The 14,189-nt window shown below is 38.5% G+C and overlaps 1 protein-coding gene across 4 annotated transcripts in view; it reads left to right on the plus strand.

The window, feature by feature from the left end:
- The first annotated feature begins 3,165 nt into the window (after positions 1-3,165).
- Positions 3,166-14,189, plus strand: part of cita (citron rho-interacting serine/threonine kinase a) — a 116,421-nt gene continuing 105,397 nt past the window's right edge. For all 4 annotated transcript variants that reach the window (XM_084415361.1, XM_084415362.1, XM_084415363.1 and 1 more), the window contains exons 1-5: positions 3,166-3,299; positions 4,178-4,278; positions 5,845-5,986; positions 7,337-7,512; positions 9,203-9,301. In XM_084415361.1, the coding sequence (XP_084271487.1) occupies positions 4,180-4,278; positions 5,845-5,986; positions 7,337-7,512; positions 9,203-9,301 (516 nt within the window). In that variant the 5' untranslated portion in view covers positions 3,166-3,299; positions 4,178-4,179. The remainder of the gene's footprint in view (positions 3,300-4,177; positions 4,279-5,844; positions 5,987-7,336; positions 7,513-9,202; positions 9,302-14,189) is intronic.

The raw sequence follows: 14,189 nt of genomic DNA on the forward strand, positions 1-14,189 counted from the left end.
CGCCAGTGGTGTGTAAACACAGACATCAGACGCCAGTGGTGTGTAAACACAGACATCAGACGACATCAGACGCCAGTGGTGTGTAAACACAGACACCAGACGCCAGTGGTGTGTAAACACAGACATCAGACGCCAGTGGTGTGTAAACACAGACACCAGACGCCAGTGGTGTGTAAACACAGACATCAGACGCCAGTGGTGTGTAAACACAGACATCAGACGCCAGTGGTGTGTAAACACAGACATCAGACGCCAGTGGTGTGTAAACACAGACATCAGACGCCAGTGGTGTGTAAACACAGACATCAGACGCCAGTGGTGTGTAAACACAGACATCAGACGCCAGTGGTGTGTAAACACAGACATCAGACGCCAGTGGTGTGTAAACACAGACATCAGACGCCAGTGGTGTGTAAACACAGACACCAGACGCCAGTGGTGTGTAAACACAGACATCAGACGCCAGTGGTGTGTAAACACAGATATCAGACGCCAGACGCCAGTGGTGTGTAAACACAGATATCAGACGCCAGTGGTGTGTAAACACAGATATCAGACGCCAGTGGTGTGTAAACACAGACACCAGACGCCAGTGGTGTGTAAACACAGATATCAGATGCCAGTGGTGTGTAAACACAGACATCAGACGCCAGTGGTGTGTAAACACAGACACCAGACGCCAGTGGTGTGTAAACACAGATATCAGACGCCAGACGCCAGTGGTGTGTAAACACAGATATCAGACGCCAGTGGTGTGTAAACACAGATATCAGACGCCAGACGCCAGTGGTGTGTAAACACAGATATCAGACGCCAATGGTGTGTAAACACAGATATCAGACGCCAGTGGTGTGTAAACACAGATATCAGACGCCAGTCGTGTGTAAACCGGCGGGAAATGGTCAAAAGATCATGTGTGTGCATTAAACCTTCAGCGTAAACGCAGCATGGCGTCTGGTGTTGTAGTTTTAGCTCCAGATGGTGCTGTGACCCGAGAGGTCGTGTCTCCATCGTGTGTGAAGCACTTAAGATCAATTCATAATACATTTATTTAAATAATAATGCCTCATTCATTCATCCCTTAAAACTCATCTTTGATCACCAAAATTACATATTTAAATGTTTTTTCCTTGAAAAAATGCCTTAAAATATCTTGAATGTAACTCGACACCCTCGCCTCATTTAGTATGCGCGGTTCTATGAATATGCAAATTAGCCCCGCCTCCACTCACTCACTCAGCTCAGAGATCCACTGTTGACGATCACACGTTGATCTGATTGGTTACAAGGTAGTTTGTGACGTCAGAAACACCAGCGATTTCAAAGCGTGTTTTTGAGACTGTCTTTGGTTCACTGCAGTTTTAAGGAGGAAATACTCAGCAATGGTGTCGACTTATGAACTTACACATGCTTTGTCTTAAAGCAGATTAAAAACACCACATAGACACATAAACAACATTAAAAGCTGGATTTACACCACAGGGGGACTTTAAGATTTATGTATTTGAATTGCATTTAATATTTCCATCCGTATGGATCACGTAACCTAATGAACTTAATGTGATGCATATTTTTATTATTAATTATATTGAAACAGATCAAATTTCTGTCTGATTTATGATTTCAATCTCATGCATTTTAATTAATTGAATATTGCTCGTTTCAATATTTTTAAACATGATGATACTTTTGAACAGAATAAAGGTAGTTTTGAAATTCACAATGAACAGATTTCTAAGCAATTTGAATAAATCTGATTATTCAAATACATTCATATAGATGCAAATATGCATGATTTTTTTAAATGCATAAATGAAACTAATTTATGCATGACTGACAAATATGCATCACATTCAGTTTATTAGTTTATGATCCAAATGCATGGGAATTATCTGCAATAATCTCGTGAAACTGTTTTACAGTGTTTTTGTGGTCAAGATTTTGCTGAATTAGGATTTATGGATGAACTGTTCCTTTAAATTATTATAAATTTGATCTCCAAAATCCTGATTATAGATTAATTTGTGTATTCTGGGTTTCCTGACACATGCATTTTAATAAATTGAATATTGCTTGTTTCACAGCTATAGCTGATTTTTAAACATGAATCTTGATCATATTTTTTTAACAGAATAAATGTAGTTTTCAAATTCACAATGAACAGATTTCTAAGCAATTTGAATAAAATCTGATCAATTATACGATGCAAATATGGCATGATTTTTTTTATTTTTTTATGCATAAATGCAACTCATCAAGATTTTGCTAAACATCTCTTTTTGTGCTCCAAAATAGGGTGAGAATTAGGATTTATGGATGAACTGTTCCTTTAAATGATTATATTTGGTCTCCACAATCCTGATTATGAGATAATTTGTGTATTTAGGGTTTTGTTCGTCTGTCGTCTCAGATCGTTTCTACCTATTCTAGACGGCTATTTTCTCTTTTATGTCTCTATGATTTCCCATGTCTCTCTCCATCCCAGCTCGGGGAGGCTGTTGCCATGGTGCTCACAGGCATCGCCAGGGAAACCAGATCTTCACAAGCCAATGAGACTCCATAAGAGAAATGCTGCTGTTCTCCGCGGCTCGTCAGATGGTGTGTGTGTCAAAGGTCAGTGTGTGTTGTGATGTAAACCTGAACACCAAAACTTCATCTAGAGTTCGGCTTGTGACACTGAGAAAGCTGAATCAGTCTTTTTTAAGCATTAAAGTCCTGAAATGTTCTTAAAATCATTTTTTCTTTAATATTCCCAGCAGAACTAAACAAATAAAACTGATTTGCCTTACAATGACCTGTCATCATGTTTGGAATATTAACATGCTTCGTACTTTAGTGCATATCCCATAATGCAATGTGCTTGACTTGACCTTCATTTATGGGAGTTATTTATAGACTATAGCTAAGGTTTATATATCAATGTACTTTGTTGCTTGTACTTTTTTTGTTGCAAAAATTAGCTATCTATTGATTCCCAGTTGAACATTGAGCTTTTGCAATTAGCAATTATATTATAATTCACATTTATGTTGTATATACTTCATAATGTATGTATTTATTCCCCAATAACAACAACAAAACTATTTGTCGCGGAGAATGATGATTGTGGGCGGAGCTTATGCGAACGTCGTGACGTATTTTGGGTGCGTCGGCCAATGAAGTGTCGCGGTGAACGCGCAAATTTTGAAATTCCCAGGAAACGTTGAAGGTTCAGTCAGTCAGAGTCAGTCAGCGATGTTCATCTAAATTTTAGAGATTAATCTATTTTATTGGTTCAGATATTCTCACATGAACATTTGGTGAGCATATTTTTCATTTTCTGTCGAACTGGGCTCGATGTGTCTGTTAAAAACGAACGTTATGAAATGACGAAAGTGTCAAACTGAAATATTGTCGCGCGATGTCAAAATAATGTCAAATTTCGTTATGAATGATTTCAGAAGCGATGTCATTTTATTCTCATAATCTGTTTGTTTAATGACACTGGTAGTTTGCTGTCATGTTTGGTGGATGAGAGTATCAGTTCAGCGGTTTCGATGTTTATTGTCATGAAAATGTTGTTGAACACGGTCACAGATGAATTTAAGTTTAGGTTATTTTATTAATATTCAGTATAAATATTCCTCTCGTGTGAAAAAAATACATTTTAAAAATACAAATGTTCCGTTTAGCTTCTTAGGTAGTAATAAAACCGCATAAAACTACATGTAAGTTATAGTTTACATAACGTTAACGTTACAAGACTTAGAATTGAGAAAGAAGGATCGTTTAAAATCTATAAAAATGTCAGTCATCTATAAGTGTTGATCTGCTTTGTGTTTATAATGAAGCTTTTGGTTTTATTTAAGCCTGATTTTTATATTGATAATTCCATTGTTATGTGTTTTAGAGCTGTTATCATCACTAATACGGTTTACATGTGTCTCAAATCCTAGTGAACTAACGTTATGTATACTTGGACAGCATTTCTATGCTAGCTAGGCAGCAATAGCAACTTTATTTATATAGCACTATTAAAACAACACAAGTTGACGAATGTGCTTTACAACGAAAAAAGCATCATATAGGCAACACTGATTAAAAGCCATTGATAACTAGGATTGGGACACAGCCGTAGTGTAATGGACATCATCATTAGCAGGTTGTATTGAGTGTCTTGATGATGTTTGTCCTGCAGTGATGCTGAAGTTTAAGTATGGAGGTCAAGGCAGTGTTCGAGACCTGGCCGCCGGCGACTCCATCACGATCCGCTGCGCTCGACTCAATCAGCTTCTCCAGGTGAGAGTCATGTGGGATCAATGATTTTGTCTTTAAAAATCATTTGCTGTGTAGTGACCTTTAATGTGGAGTAGAAACAGGTGGAGTGACTTTATCGCATCACACATGTGACACTTTGCTCACAGCTGGTTGGTCCAAGTTCGGTTTGCAACCTCTCACCTGGAACATCACCTGACCCGGACCAGGTTAGCCGTGGAGCGTTAGTTACTATGACCAGAGAATGTCTAATAAGGGGAGAACTTCCACTCTCAGTAAACTTCCGGCTTCTGAACTGGTTCCACTCTGGCTCCACATGAGGGCGCTCACAGGACGAGTGCAGTTCCACTCTGGCTCCACATGAGGGCGCTCACAGGACGAGTGCAGTTTCACTCTGGCTCCACATGAGGGCGCTCACAGGACGAGTGCAGTTCCACTCTGGCTCCACATGAGGGCGCTCACAGGACGAGTTTTTGTTTTGTTGTTATAAAAGACCATCAAGCGGTATCTCTGGTCGTAATCAGTCCTTCACTGACCAATCAGCGTTCATTAGCAGAATGCTAGCGTGTTATGGGCAACAACAACTCAACCTGTAAGAAATCGAAAGGACATAAGTACTCGTTCATTCAACTTTTGACCTATAACCCATGTTGAACTTGCAAAACCTACAATCAAATCTGAGATTTCTCAACGGCAATCGGGTGAAAGAGACACATTTAGCCGTCTAGCCCCATAGACTCCCATTCATTCTGCACTCATGGGCGATCGCCCCCCAGTGGAGCTCTGGTGGAACTACAACCAACATTTGGTACAATAGGACTTAATAGGGAGTGGCCAGGCTCTCTGTAGACGGGCTCTGCTACGACGATGAACACGTTAAAGGCGAACACGTTAAAGGCAAACCTGCTTAAAAACCAGCAGGGTTCCCACGGATCCTTGAAAGTTTGTGAATCTGAAAACATTTTTTCAAGGCCCTGGAAAGTTGTTGAAAATAAACACACACACACACACACACACACACACACACACAGGTCCTTTAAAAGTGCTTGATTTTATTCTGTGCAAGAAGTTTTCTGGATAAAATTCCGTATAATTCCCTCGGCTCCGCTAATGTGTTATTTCACCAACACTGCGTGGCCTATGCGCACTAGCTTGCCTGATTTACGTTAGTTACGCGAATTTACGCGTTACGTTCAGTGTTTCCCGCGTGAGGTACTGTGTGTTGTGTGTTTCCCTGACGCTCGCACGAAACTACTGCGATGGAACCTCAACGTTTGTTGTTGGACACAGTAAGTGTGTCTCCACATTAAGCCCTTGAGTTTGATGATATTGGACCTGGAAAGTCCTTGAATTTGAAGCTAATCGAGGTGTGGGAACCCTGAACCAGTGTTGGCGCAAACTAAACTGAAACACACTTGGCTAGCCCCCTAAACCGGCGTCATGGTATAGACCCCTGTTCTTACTAGATGTTTGGTGTGTCTGGAACTGCATTTAAAGATGTGATTATTGCATTTCTGTAAAGTATAGTCTGATAGATTAGTGTTCAGACCGTCTCCCTGTATGAAACCGTGTGTGTGTGTGTGTGTCCAGGGGAAGTGCAGTGTGTCGGGCTCTACAGGAGTGAACGGCGTGACCAGAGAAGGACTGATCGACGCTCTGCTTCTGCTCTATCACGAGTGCGCCGCGCCGGAGCTCATGAAGATCAAACATGTGGCCAACTTCGTCAATAAATGTAAGTGTCTGTTTCATATAAGAAAGGCATACAAGTTTGGACCGAGTAAATGATGACAATTTGTATTTTTTTGGTGAACTATCCCTTTAAATACAGAACAAAACTTCACTGTTCACTGCAGACATTTCTAGTAATACAATGGCACTGGAATTCTGACTGATAAACTAATGTTTCGTTTAATAATTATTAATTAATTACTTTAATAGATGATGATCTATTTCCTACTTCGTTAAAAAAACTAAAATATATTAAAGGGGTGGTTGAATATGATTTCACTTTTCTGACTGTAGTTAGTGTGTAATGTTGCTGTTTGAGCATAAACAACATCTGCAAAGTTACGACGCTCAAAGTTCAGAGCAAAGGGAGATATTTGCTTTTAAAGAAATGGCTTTTTAAGGACTACAACAAACGGCTGGTAGAGACTACACGAGCTTCCTCCCGGGTTAGTGACATCACCAACCCTAGAATTTACATAAACTCCGCCCCCTGAACACGATTTATAGATTATCAAGACAGAATATGCTAATCAATGAGTAGAAGATAACTACACATATTAAGTTACATAAATTCACCAACTAACCATTCAGAAAGGTTGTCTACATGTTGTCACTTCTTCTTGAGTCTCTCCATCTTTCTGACTTCGGTTTGAACATAAAAAGGCTAAAAGTTTTTGAAATGTTCAGTGTGTGTGTGTGTGTGTGAGGTAAAAGAACACGAGCTCTTGAAGCTCCGCCCCCTGTGCCGGGAGCAGCAGCTCATTTGCATTTAAAGGGACAGACACAAAACGGGGTGTTTTTGCTCACACTCAAAAAGTGACAATTTTAACATGCTAAATAAAAATATCTGTGGGGTATTTTGAGCTAAAACTTCACACACTCTCTGGGGACATCAGAGACTTATTTTACATCTTGTGAAAAGGGCATTATACCACCCCTTTAAAATAAATGCATGTAAAGTTACATTTAATAAAGATGGTTGTCCTTTTTTAGGGAATAAACCATTTTTTATGCACATTGCTGCTGACTTCAAGAAATCATAGTGTAAAATCTAACGCTATCCTGATATGCTAGTGCTAGATGATGGAACAAATTAATAATTTGCTTTATTTAATTGCAAATGTGAAATGTCCAAAGTGCATTTTAATCCCACATTCCAGGTAAGCCATTTATATATTTCTCTCCCACACTCATGAGATGAGCACTAAACTCTGTCAGGCACACAATAATTCAACATGACATTTAATGTCGAAGATGAATGCCTTTCCTCCAGTTTCATCATGACTTGTGTGTCATGAAATCAGCCAAGCCTTGTTTTTGTAGTATTGTGATGGTGTTGGTTTGTGTGTCTCAGATTGTGAAGTGGTGGCTGAAGTTCAGGAACTGCTCCCTGGTAAGAGGGATTTCGAGGTGAGGGGGATTGTGGGAAGGGGACACTTCTCTGAGGTGCAGGTGGTGAAGGAGAGAGCGACCGGAGATGTGTACGCCATGAAGATCATGGACAAAACCAGCCTGCGTTCTCAGGACAAGGTGAGTTACGGTGAAGCGCTGTACTGTGTCCTGACCAGGACTTGGAGAAAGCTTTGAGTTGCATGTTAATATTGTGACCCTGGATCACAAATCCAGTCACATGTCGCACGGGTATATCTGTGGCTATAGCCAACAATACATTGTAGGGGTCAAAATTATGACCCGCGAAAAAGACTAAAAACGCTGTATTCTGCTGCCAGGGCAGTAGATGGCGATGAAACACTGAACACGTAATATGCATGTGGGGCTTTCGCACCAGAAGAACCTTTTCATAGTTCCTAGAACTATTGGTGGAAGTTCCCGGTGTTTTGCGCATTTGCACCGCAGGAACTAGGAACGATTTTAGTTGTAGCTAAAAAAAAATGGCTGAAGCACTATAGGAACTATCCGTACTGTGCGTGACGGTAGTGTTCGCTGATTGGCTGAACACACGTGAAACACCAGCACCCGCCAGTTTTAAAAAGCCTGTGTAAACACACAGATTATAGCCTATATATTTACTCCACAAACTAACTCTACGAACAAGATATATTTAAATATGTTCTGATTTGCTGAGTTTTCAGTGTGTGAACAGACAATTTACTTGTCCTAAACAGGGGACATGTGACAAGTAAAGTCTAAGATCTAGTTTACTTGCTTCTAAGCACTAAACAAAAAACTAACCTTAATATCTTGCACAAACTGTATCTTAAGGCGAGACACCACTGGTGAATAGGGTAAAAAAAAAAAACACTAATAAATATCACCATACTTGATGATTGATTACATTAATAATTGCAAAACATTTTTTGTACTACAAGTTTTCAGAAATGTTTTGTTTAAATATGCAAATGAGGTGCTATCTAATTAAATATGCACTAATTTGCATACATTTCTAGAACAAGTCAGGTTCAAAATTCTTGTTTCTTTTTTTGATATATTAGTCAAAGGTTTTTACAGAGGGGATTTTGGATACATCTATTATTTATCACTCCACAAATCAGAAAATACTGTCAACAGCCAAAAATAAATGCATTTTCGCCATTTTGTTAGGAATAAAATGTTGTTTAAAATCAGGAAAATTATATATGAACAAACCCCTCTGTAAAAACCTTCAGAATATAGATAATAAAACTGTCAAGTTTGGTGAATGAAAGCTTTGCTGAAGTGGGGATTTCTGGCTCAATGTAGGAGGAAAAACTCATGTTGAGAAGACAGCCTTTAAAATAGATATACAGTTAAAAGTGTATTTTGGATGTTTTCTATCCACTAAAAAACACTTTATGAAAAGCCAGAACACAGTTTTTGCCTGTAGTGTCTGGCCTGAAACAGATCTGAATATCAGAACTGAAACACAAACACAGTTTGTAAACGGTCTGATTAGGAATTAGTGTCAGCCACGGTTTACTGCAAATATTTTACCGCTTAAATCCAATTATTTCAATAGGATTCCATGCAAATGGGAATTTCGCATCAGGGTGAAAGAATTCCCCAACAAAGCTTCACTCTTTTAGTGTTTGTGTGCAACAGGATTCCATGAATGAACTGCGTTTACTATCATCACTGTGTCCTTGAGCTAGAAATCTATCCTTCTGTTACTCCAGGACTATTAGCACTGTAATAAATGCATAAAAGCGTCAACAAAATGGCAGACTGAGTTAATAGTATCTGTCAGGATCTAATAAAACTAAATTCCTCTTGTCTGGTGTAGCCGTTCTTTGAGGAGGAGAGAACAATCCTGGCCTTGAACTCCAGCCCCTGGATCCCTCAGCTTCAGCACGCTTTCCAGGACCAGGACCACGTCTGTCTGGTGAGTAGTGGGATCCTAGTTTAAGGATCTAAGCTCATGGTCTAAAGCGCAGGGCGCAATTGACCCTTCACAGGGAGCTTGATTGACAGGCGATCTGACCAATCATAATCCGTCATCCGCCGAATCCGCCATGTTTGTCCGAGAAAGCAGTCAGGAGAGTTAGTAGATTAACGTTGGAGGATTTGAACGTGTCCTGACGTCTTTCCACGGTTAAAACAACATTCCTTCTGATGTTCATTCACGTTTATTTGATGCTATAAATGAACAAGAAGGACGAGAGGATCGGTTCAGGAGCAGCTTTAACTGAGCGATCTGTCAGACACATTAAAGAGCCACAAAACGCTATTTAATGTTTAAATTTCGTTAAAAAATGACCAAATTTTAAAGTTGAGACTGTTTCATATCAAAAGTAAGCTGGTCTGTCCTGTGTCTCAGTGTGTTGTCAGTGTCCTCTCTGCTCCGCGATGTGTGTTTCACTGCGTGAGAACATGGTGTGGCGTGAGAGAGGCGTGGCTTGTCGGACATAGCAACAGTAACTAAAGGGGGCGGGTCAGTTGCACTTAGGGCGTCCGAATCCACTTTTGCTAGTTTTCCACCATATCTTTATGTACACAATAATAATCTTTTACATTGTAATCCTTTTATTTTTAATATTTGGCATGTTTGTGTACAATAAGCAGAGTGTGTGTGTGTGTGTGTAATAAGCAGAGTGTATGTGTGTGTAATAGGCTAAGTGTAATAATGTGTAAGTGTAATAAGTGTAATAATTGTGTAATAAGCAGAGTGTGTGTGTAATAAGCAGAGTGTGTGTGTGTGTGTGTAATAAGCAGAGTGTGTGTGTGTGTGTGTGTAATAAGCAGAGTGTGTGTGTGTGTGTGTGTGTAATAAGCAGAGTGTACATGCGTTGTGGACCCGCCTGTAGGCACACATTACTAACGCGCTCTTTAAACAACAAAAAAAATATTGCGCCATTGACTTTAGAGCAGGTTTTTGTTGGTCAATGGCTCAGTGTGTTTCAGTTCCTCAAAATAGCAACGCTCCAACAATACACCTGAACACACACATGGTTCTCAGACCAGCAGCCCATTGATGCACAGATGGGACCCAAATGTATTTGCTATTTAAACAATGTGGTGCAGGACGTGAAAATGAAAACTGCGTCAGGCTGAAACTAGCAAAACACACTTGCGTCGCGCTTGTATGATAGAGCCCATGATCTCACATGTCTGTTTGGTATCATGTGATCTGATTCGACTAAAGGCCCATTCACACCAAGAATAATAACTATATGAAAATAACTGTATTAGCATCCACTCCACATCAACACACAGTACTGTTCTGTTTATTATAAGCACATGTGGTTATATGGTAAGGAGCGGGACATTTCCCAAACACACTCGAAGCGCTCGACCAATCACAACACACTGATCCAGCCGACCAATCAGAGCACAGTGTGCTTTTCAGAAGGAGGGGCTTCATAGAGACAGGAAGTAAACAGAGCGTTACTGACAGACTGGGAAGAGAGGAGCCGCAACAATGGAGAATATGAGGAGAATAATCAACATTCAAGCAGGAAAACCTGTTCTAGTAGAGCCTGAAAGCAACATCAAGGCATAAAGAATGGCATAATGCATGATGTGGCTGTGTTATTGCACTAAAACTCCTTTGCCTCAACGGTGGGGCATAAATACACGCTTTGTCTGTCTTTCTAATGGATGTTTGTGATCATAGCAGGGGATGGTACAGCGAGGGTTCAGTGCTCCTGTCCTGTATAAACCGTGTCTGAGTCTTTCATCTGTAGAAAGCTTCAGATTGACCTGAAGATGAGGACATGATGTTTACTTTGCAGAGTTTAGATTCAGAGTTATAGAGGATTTTTCCTGAAGAGATGTGCGAGTTACAACATAGATCTCACATCATACAGCGCTGATGTCGAAACCAGGAGCGAACAAGTGTTGAAGGCTTTTCATTCCACAAATCAGCAACATTCACCATGGATTTAATGTGGTAACGCTAACTGAAACCATGCTTAATAAATTTTACATTATTCATTTTAGGGTTCGAATGGCCTTTTGAGAGTGACTTATCAAGGACTTTCAAGTGCTTCACACTTTTTCCATCACTTCAAAGCTGTTTAAATGTTATGGAAGCTTGTTTCCGCCACAGAGTGAAAAATAAAAAAGGTAATTGCGACTTTGTAATCTCACAATTCTGACTTTTTATCTCAGAATTGCGTAATATAAAGTCGCAATTGCGAGAAATATACTTTTTTTCTCAGAATTGCATGTTTATATCTCGCAATTCTGACTGTATAATACGCAATTGGGAGATATAAAGTCAGAATTGCATGATAGAAAGTCGCAATTGCGTGTTATAAAGTCAGAATTGTGAAATATAAACTATTCTAAAAAAAAAAAAAAAAGTCCGTCTTTATATCTCACAATTGTGAGAAAAGATGTCAGAATTGTGAGATATAAACTCGCAATTATGTGTTATAAATGTTATGAATTCTGACTTTATAAGACGCAATTGCGACTTTATTTCACGCAATTCTGACTTTATATCTCGCAATTCTGACTTTATAACACGCAATTGAGACTTTATTTCACGCAATTCTGACTTTATATCTCGCAATTCTGAGAAAGTCAGAATTGTGAGATGTAAACTCGCAATTGTGAGGTAAAAAGTCGCAATTATCTTTTAAAATGTTTTATTCTGTGGCGGAAACAAGCTTCCATACAATGTTATTTTTAATGTGATGACTAAAAACATTATTTGTTCATCCTTCAAAGGTTGTCCCCATTTGTAAAACTGAAAGACTCAAGATGAGTGGCAAACAAACACTTTTAATTAAAAAAATAAAAATACATGAAATTACTACTATAACCAGTAGATGGCGGCAGAGGAGCACTTATTGGCTTATTAGCTATAGCCACTCTTTTTCACACATTTTGCTTTTAAATTCATATTTAGACGTTATAGAATCAGTATTATTAAATATCAAATCATAAAGAAACATTTCTTTCAGCGAGTGATTTTCTGTCTTTTCTTCATGACCCCAGTTATTGCAAGCCGTTGCGATGTACACATTTGTGATATTTAGATCATTTTGATAAATTGTGCAGCCCTACACAAAATACAGTAGAACAAATGCATGTTCCTCATGTCTGCAATTCATTTCAACATTGCCAAATCACCAACTTTCTTTCAGTCTGCAAAATCGCTGAGTGTGAACGGCCATTTAGACGTTGATCGAGAAGGACATGAAATATGAAATGACACTAATGCTCTCAAAATCGTTCATTCAAATCTATTTCGTGGAAAGACAGTCTCACATTTCCTCTAGAGAACATTGTTCTCATCTCAGTGAAGTCTCATTCATTTACATGTCTTGTGCTTCTGCTTAAGACCAGCAGAGCGAACCCTCAGCATCCAATCCCACAATCCTTTACTGCGTGAAGACACTTGCATTCGCAATTAGCAAAAGAGTCTTTGATGTAACTAACGGTGTATATCTGACCAAAATATATCCGTAATGAAGAGGAGATCTGCATTTTCTGGGTGACCCTTCAGGAGTGTGAGAATCCAGCTTTTGTTGTTTAGAGAAAATATGCTGGTTTAAGCCTTTAAGCCATCAGACATATCGTCTCGATGTGTTGGCATGAGGCTGAGCTTAATAAACACCTGATTAAAACATTAGAGAAGTCTGGCAAATCCTGCGAATTCAATTATTAATGAAACTCTCAGTGACATTATAGCTTAGGGTTTTACTTAACTTTGAGGAAAAGTTCTTCCCTGAAATAATCATCATTTACTCTTATGTCGTTCCAAACCTGTACGAACACAAAAGAAGATATTTAAGAATGCCTCAGTGTTTTTCTATCCATACAATGAAAGTCAATGGGGTCCAATGTGGTGTTCATCAGAACATCATCTTTTGTGTCCCAGAGAATTCATTTCATGTTCATTATTATTCAGGAAGCTACTGTAAATATGCAAATATTTAAACTAACTTTAACCCTAAAAAAGCCTATACGGTATTATATTAAATGCACAAATTTCTAAGGCCTCGTTAAACCAGTTGCACATAATCTACTAGGCCTACTTCTGTCGTCTGATTAATAGTTTATCATTTTATAATTACTATAATTGCTCATGTCCACCTTCAGCTCGTCTTTTTGCTGTGAAATCTTCACTGATTTTTATCAAATAAACTTACTAACTTCAATATTGTGAATTACTGGATTGAAGCAGCTGAAGTTTACTTGATTATCCAGACATAATTTTAATGAAAAATCACGAGTATCAAATCTGATCATCAGGGTTTTGAGGAAGGTTTATTTGTTCATCTTTCAATCATCATTATATGTTTTAAAACTACAGAGCTCTGATCGTAAAACTAAGCATTATAACAAGACATTATTGGCAGATATAGAGTGAAGATTGATATTAATATGAATTTCATGTCAGAATCTGCTGTACTGTAAAAGATAAAGATCTCATTGATTTACATTACAAGCAGCAGAATTTCAACTTTTTGTCCATATTAATATCAGCATCTGCAACAAATCGCATATTTTTGCTTAGTTTGGACCTCTGAATAAAATTTAGCTGGTTTTCCTTCATAATCTCATATTTTCACATTATATTATGAGTCATAAAACCCTGATGGATCAATAATTACAAAAACAAAACAAAAAAAACACATGCAATACAACTTTGTTTAAAGGTTTAATAAATTATTCAATTAAAAAAAATGGGATTTTCTAACTATTTTTTTTTTTATAGGTCTGCATTTTTATACATGCTTTTAAAAATAAATTATAATTATCTCACCGAACTGTTTGCTCACTCAATGTATTTGTGTTTTTATAAGGAAATTTGTTGC

Source organism: Rutilus rutilus (genome assembly GCF_951802725.1).
Source record: "Rutilus rutilus genome assembly, chromosome: 7".
NCBI lineage: Eukaryota > Metazoa > Chordata > Actinopteri > Cypriniformes > Leuciscidae > Rutilus > Rutilus rutilus.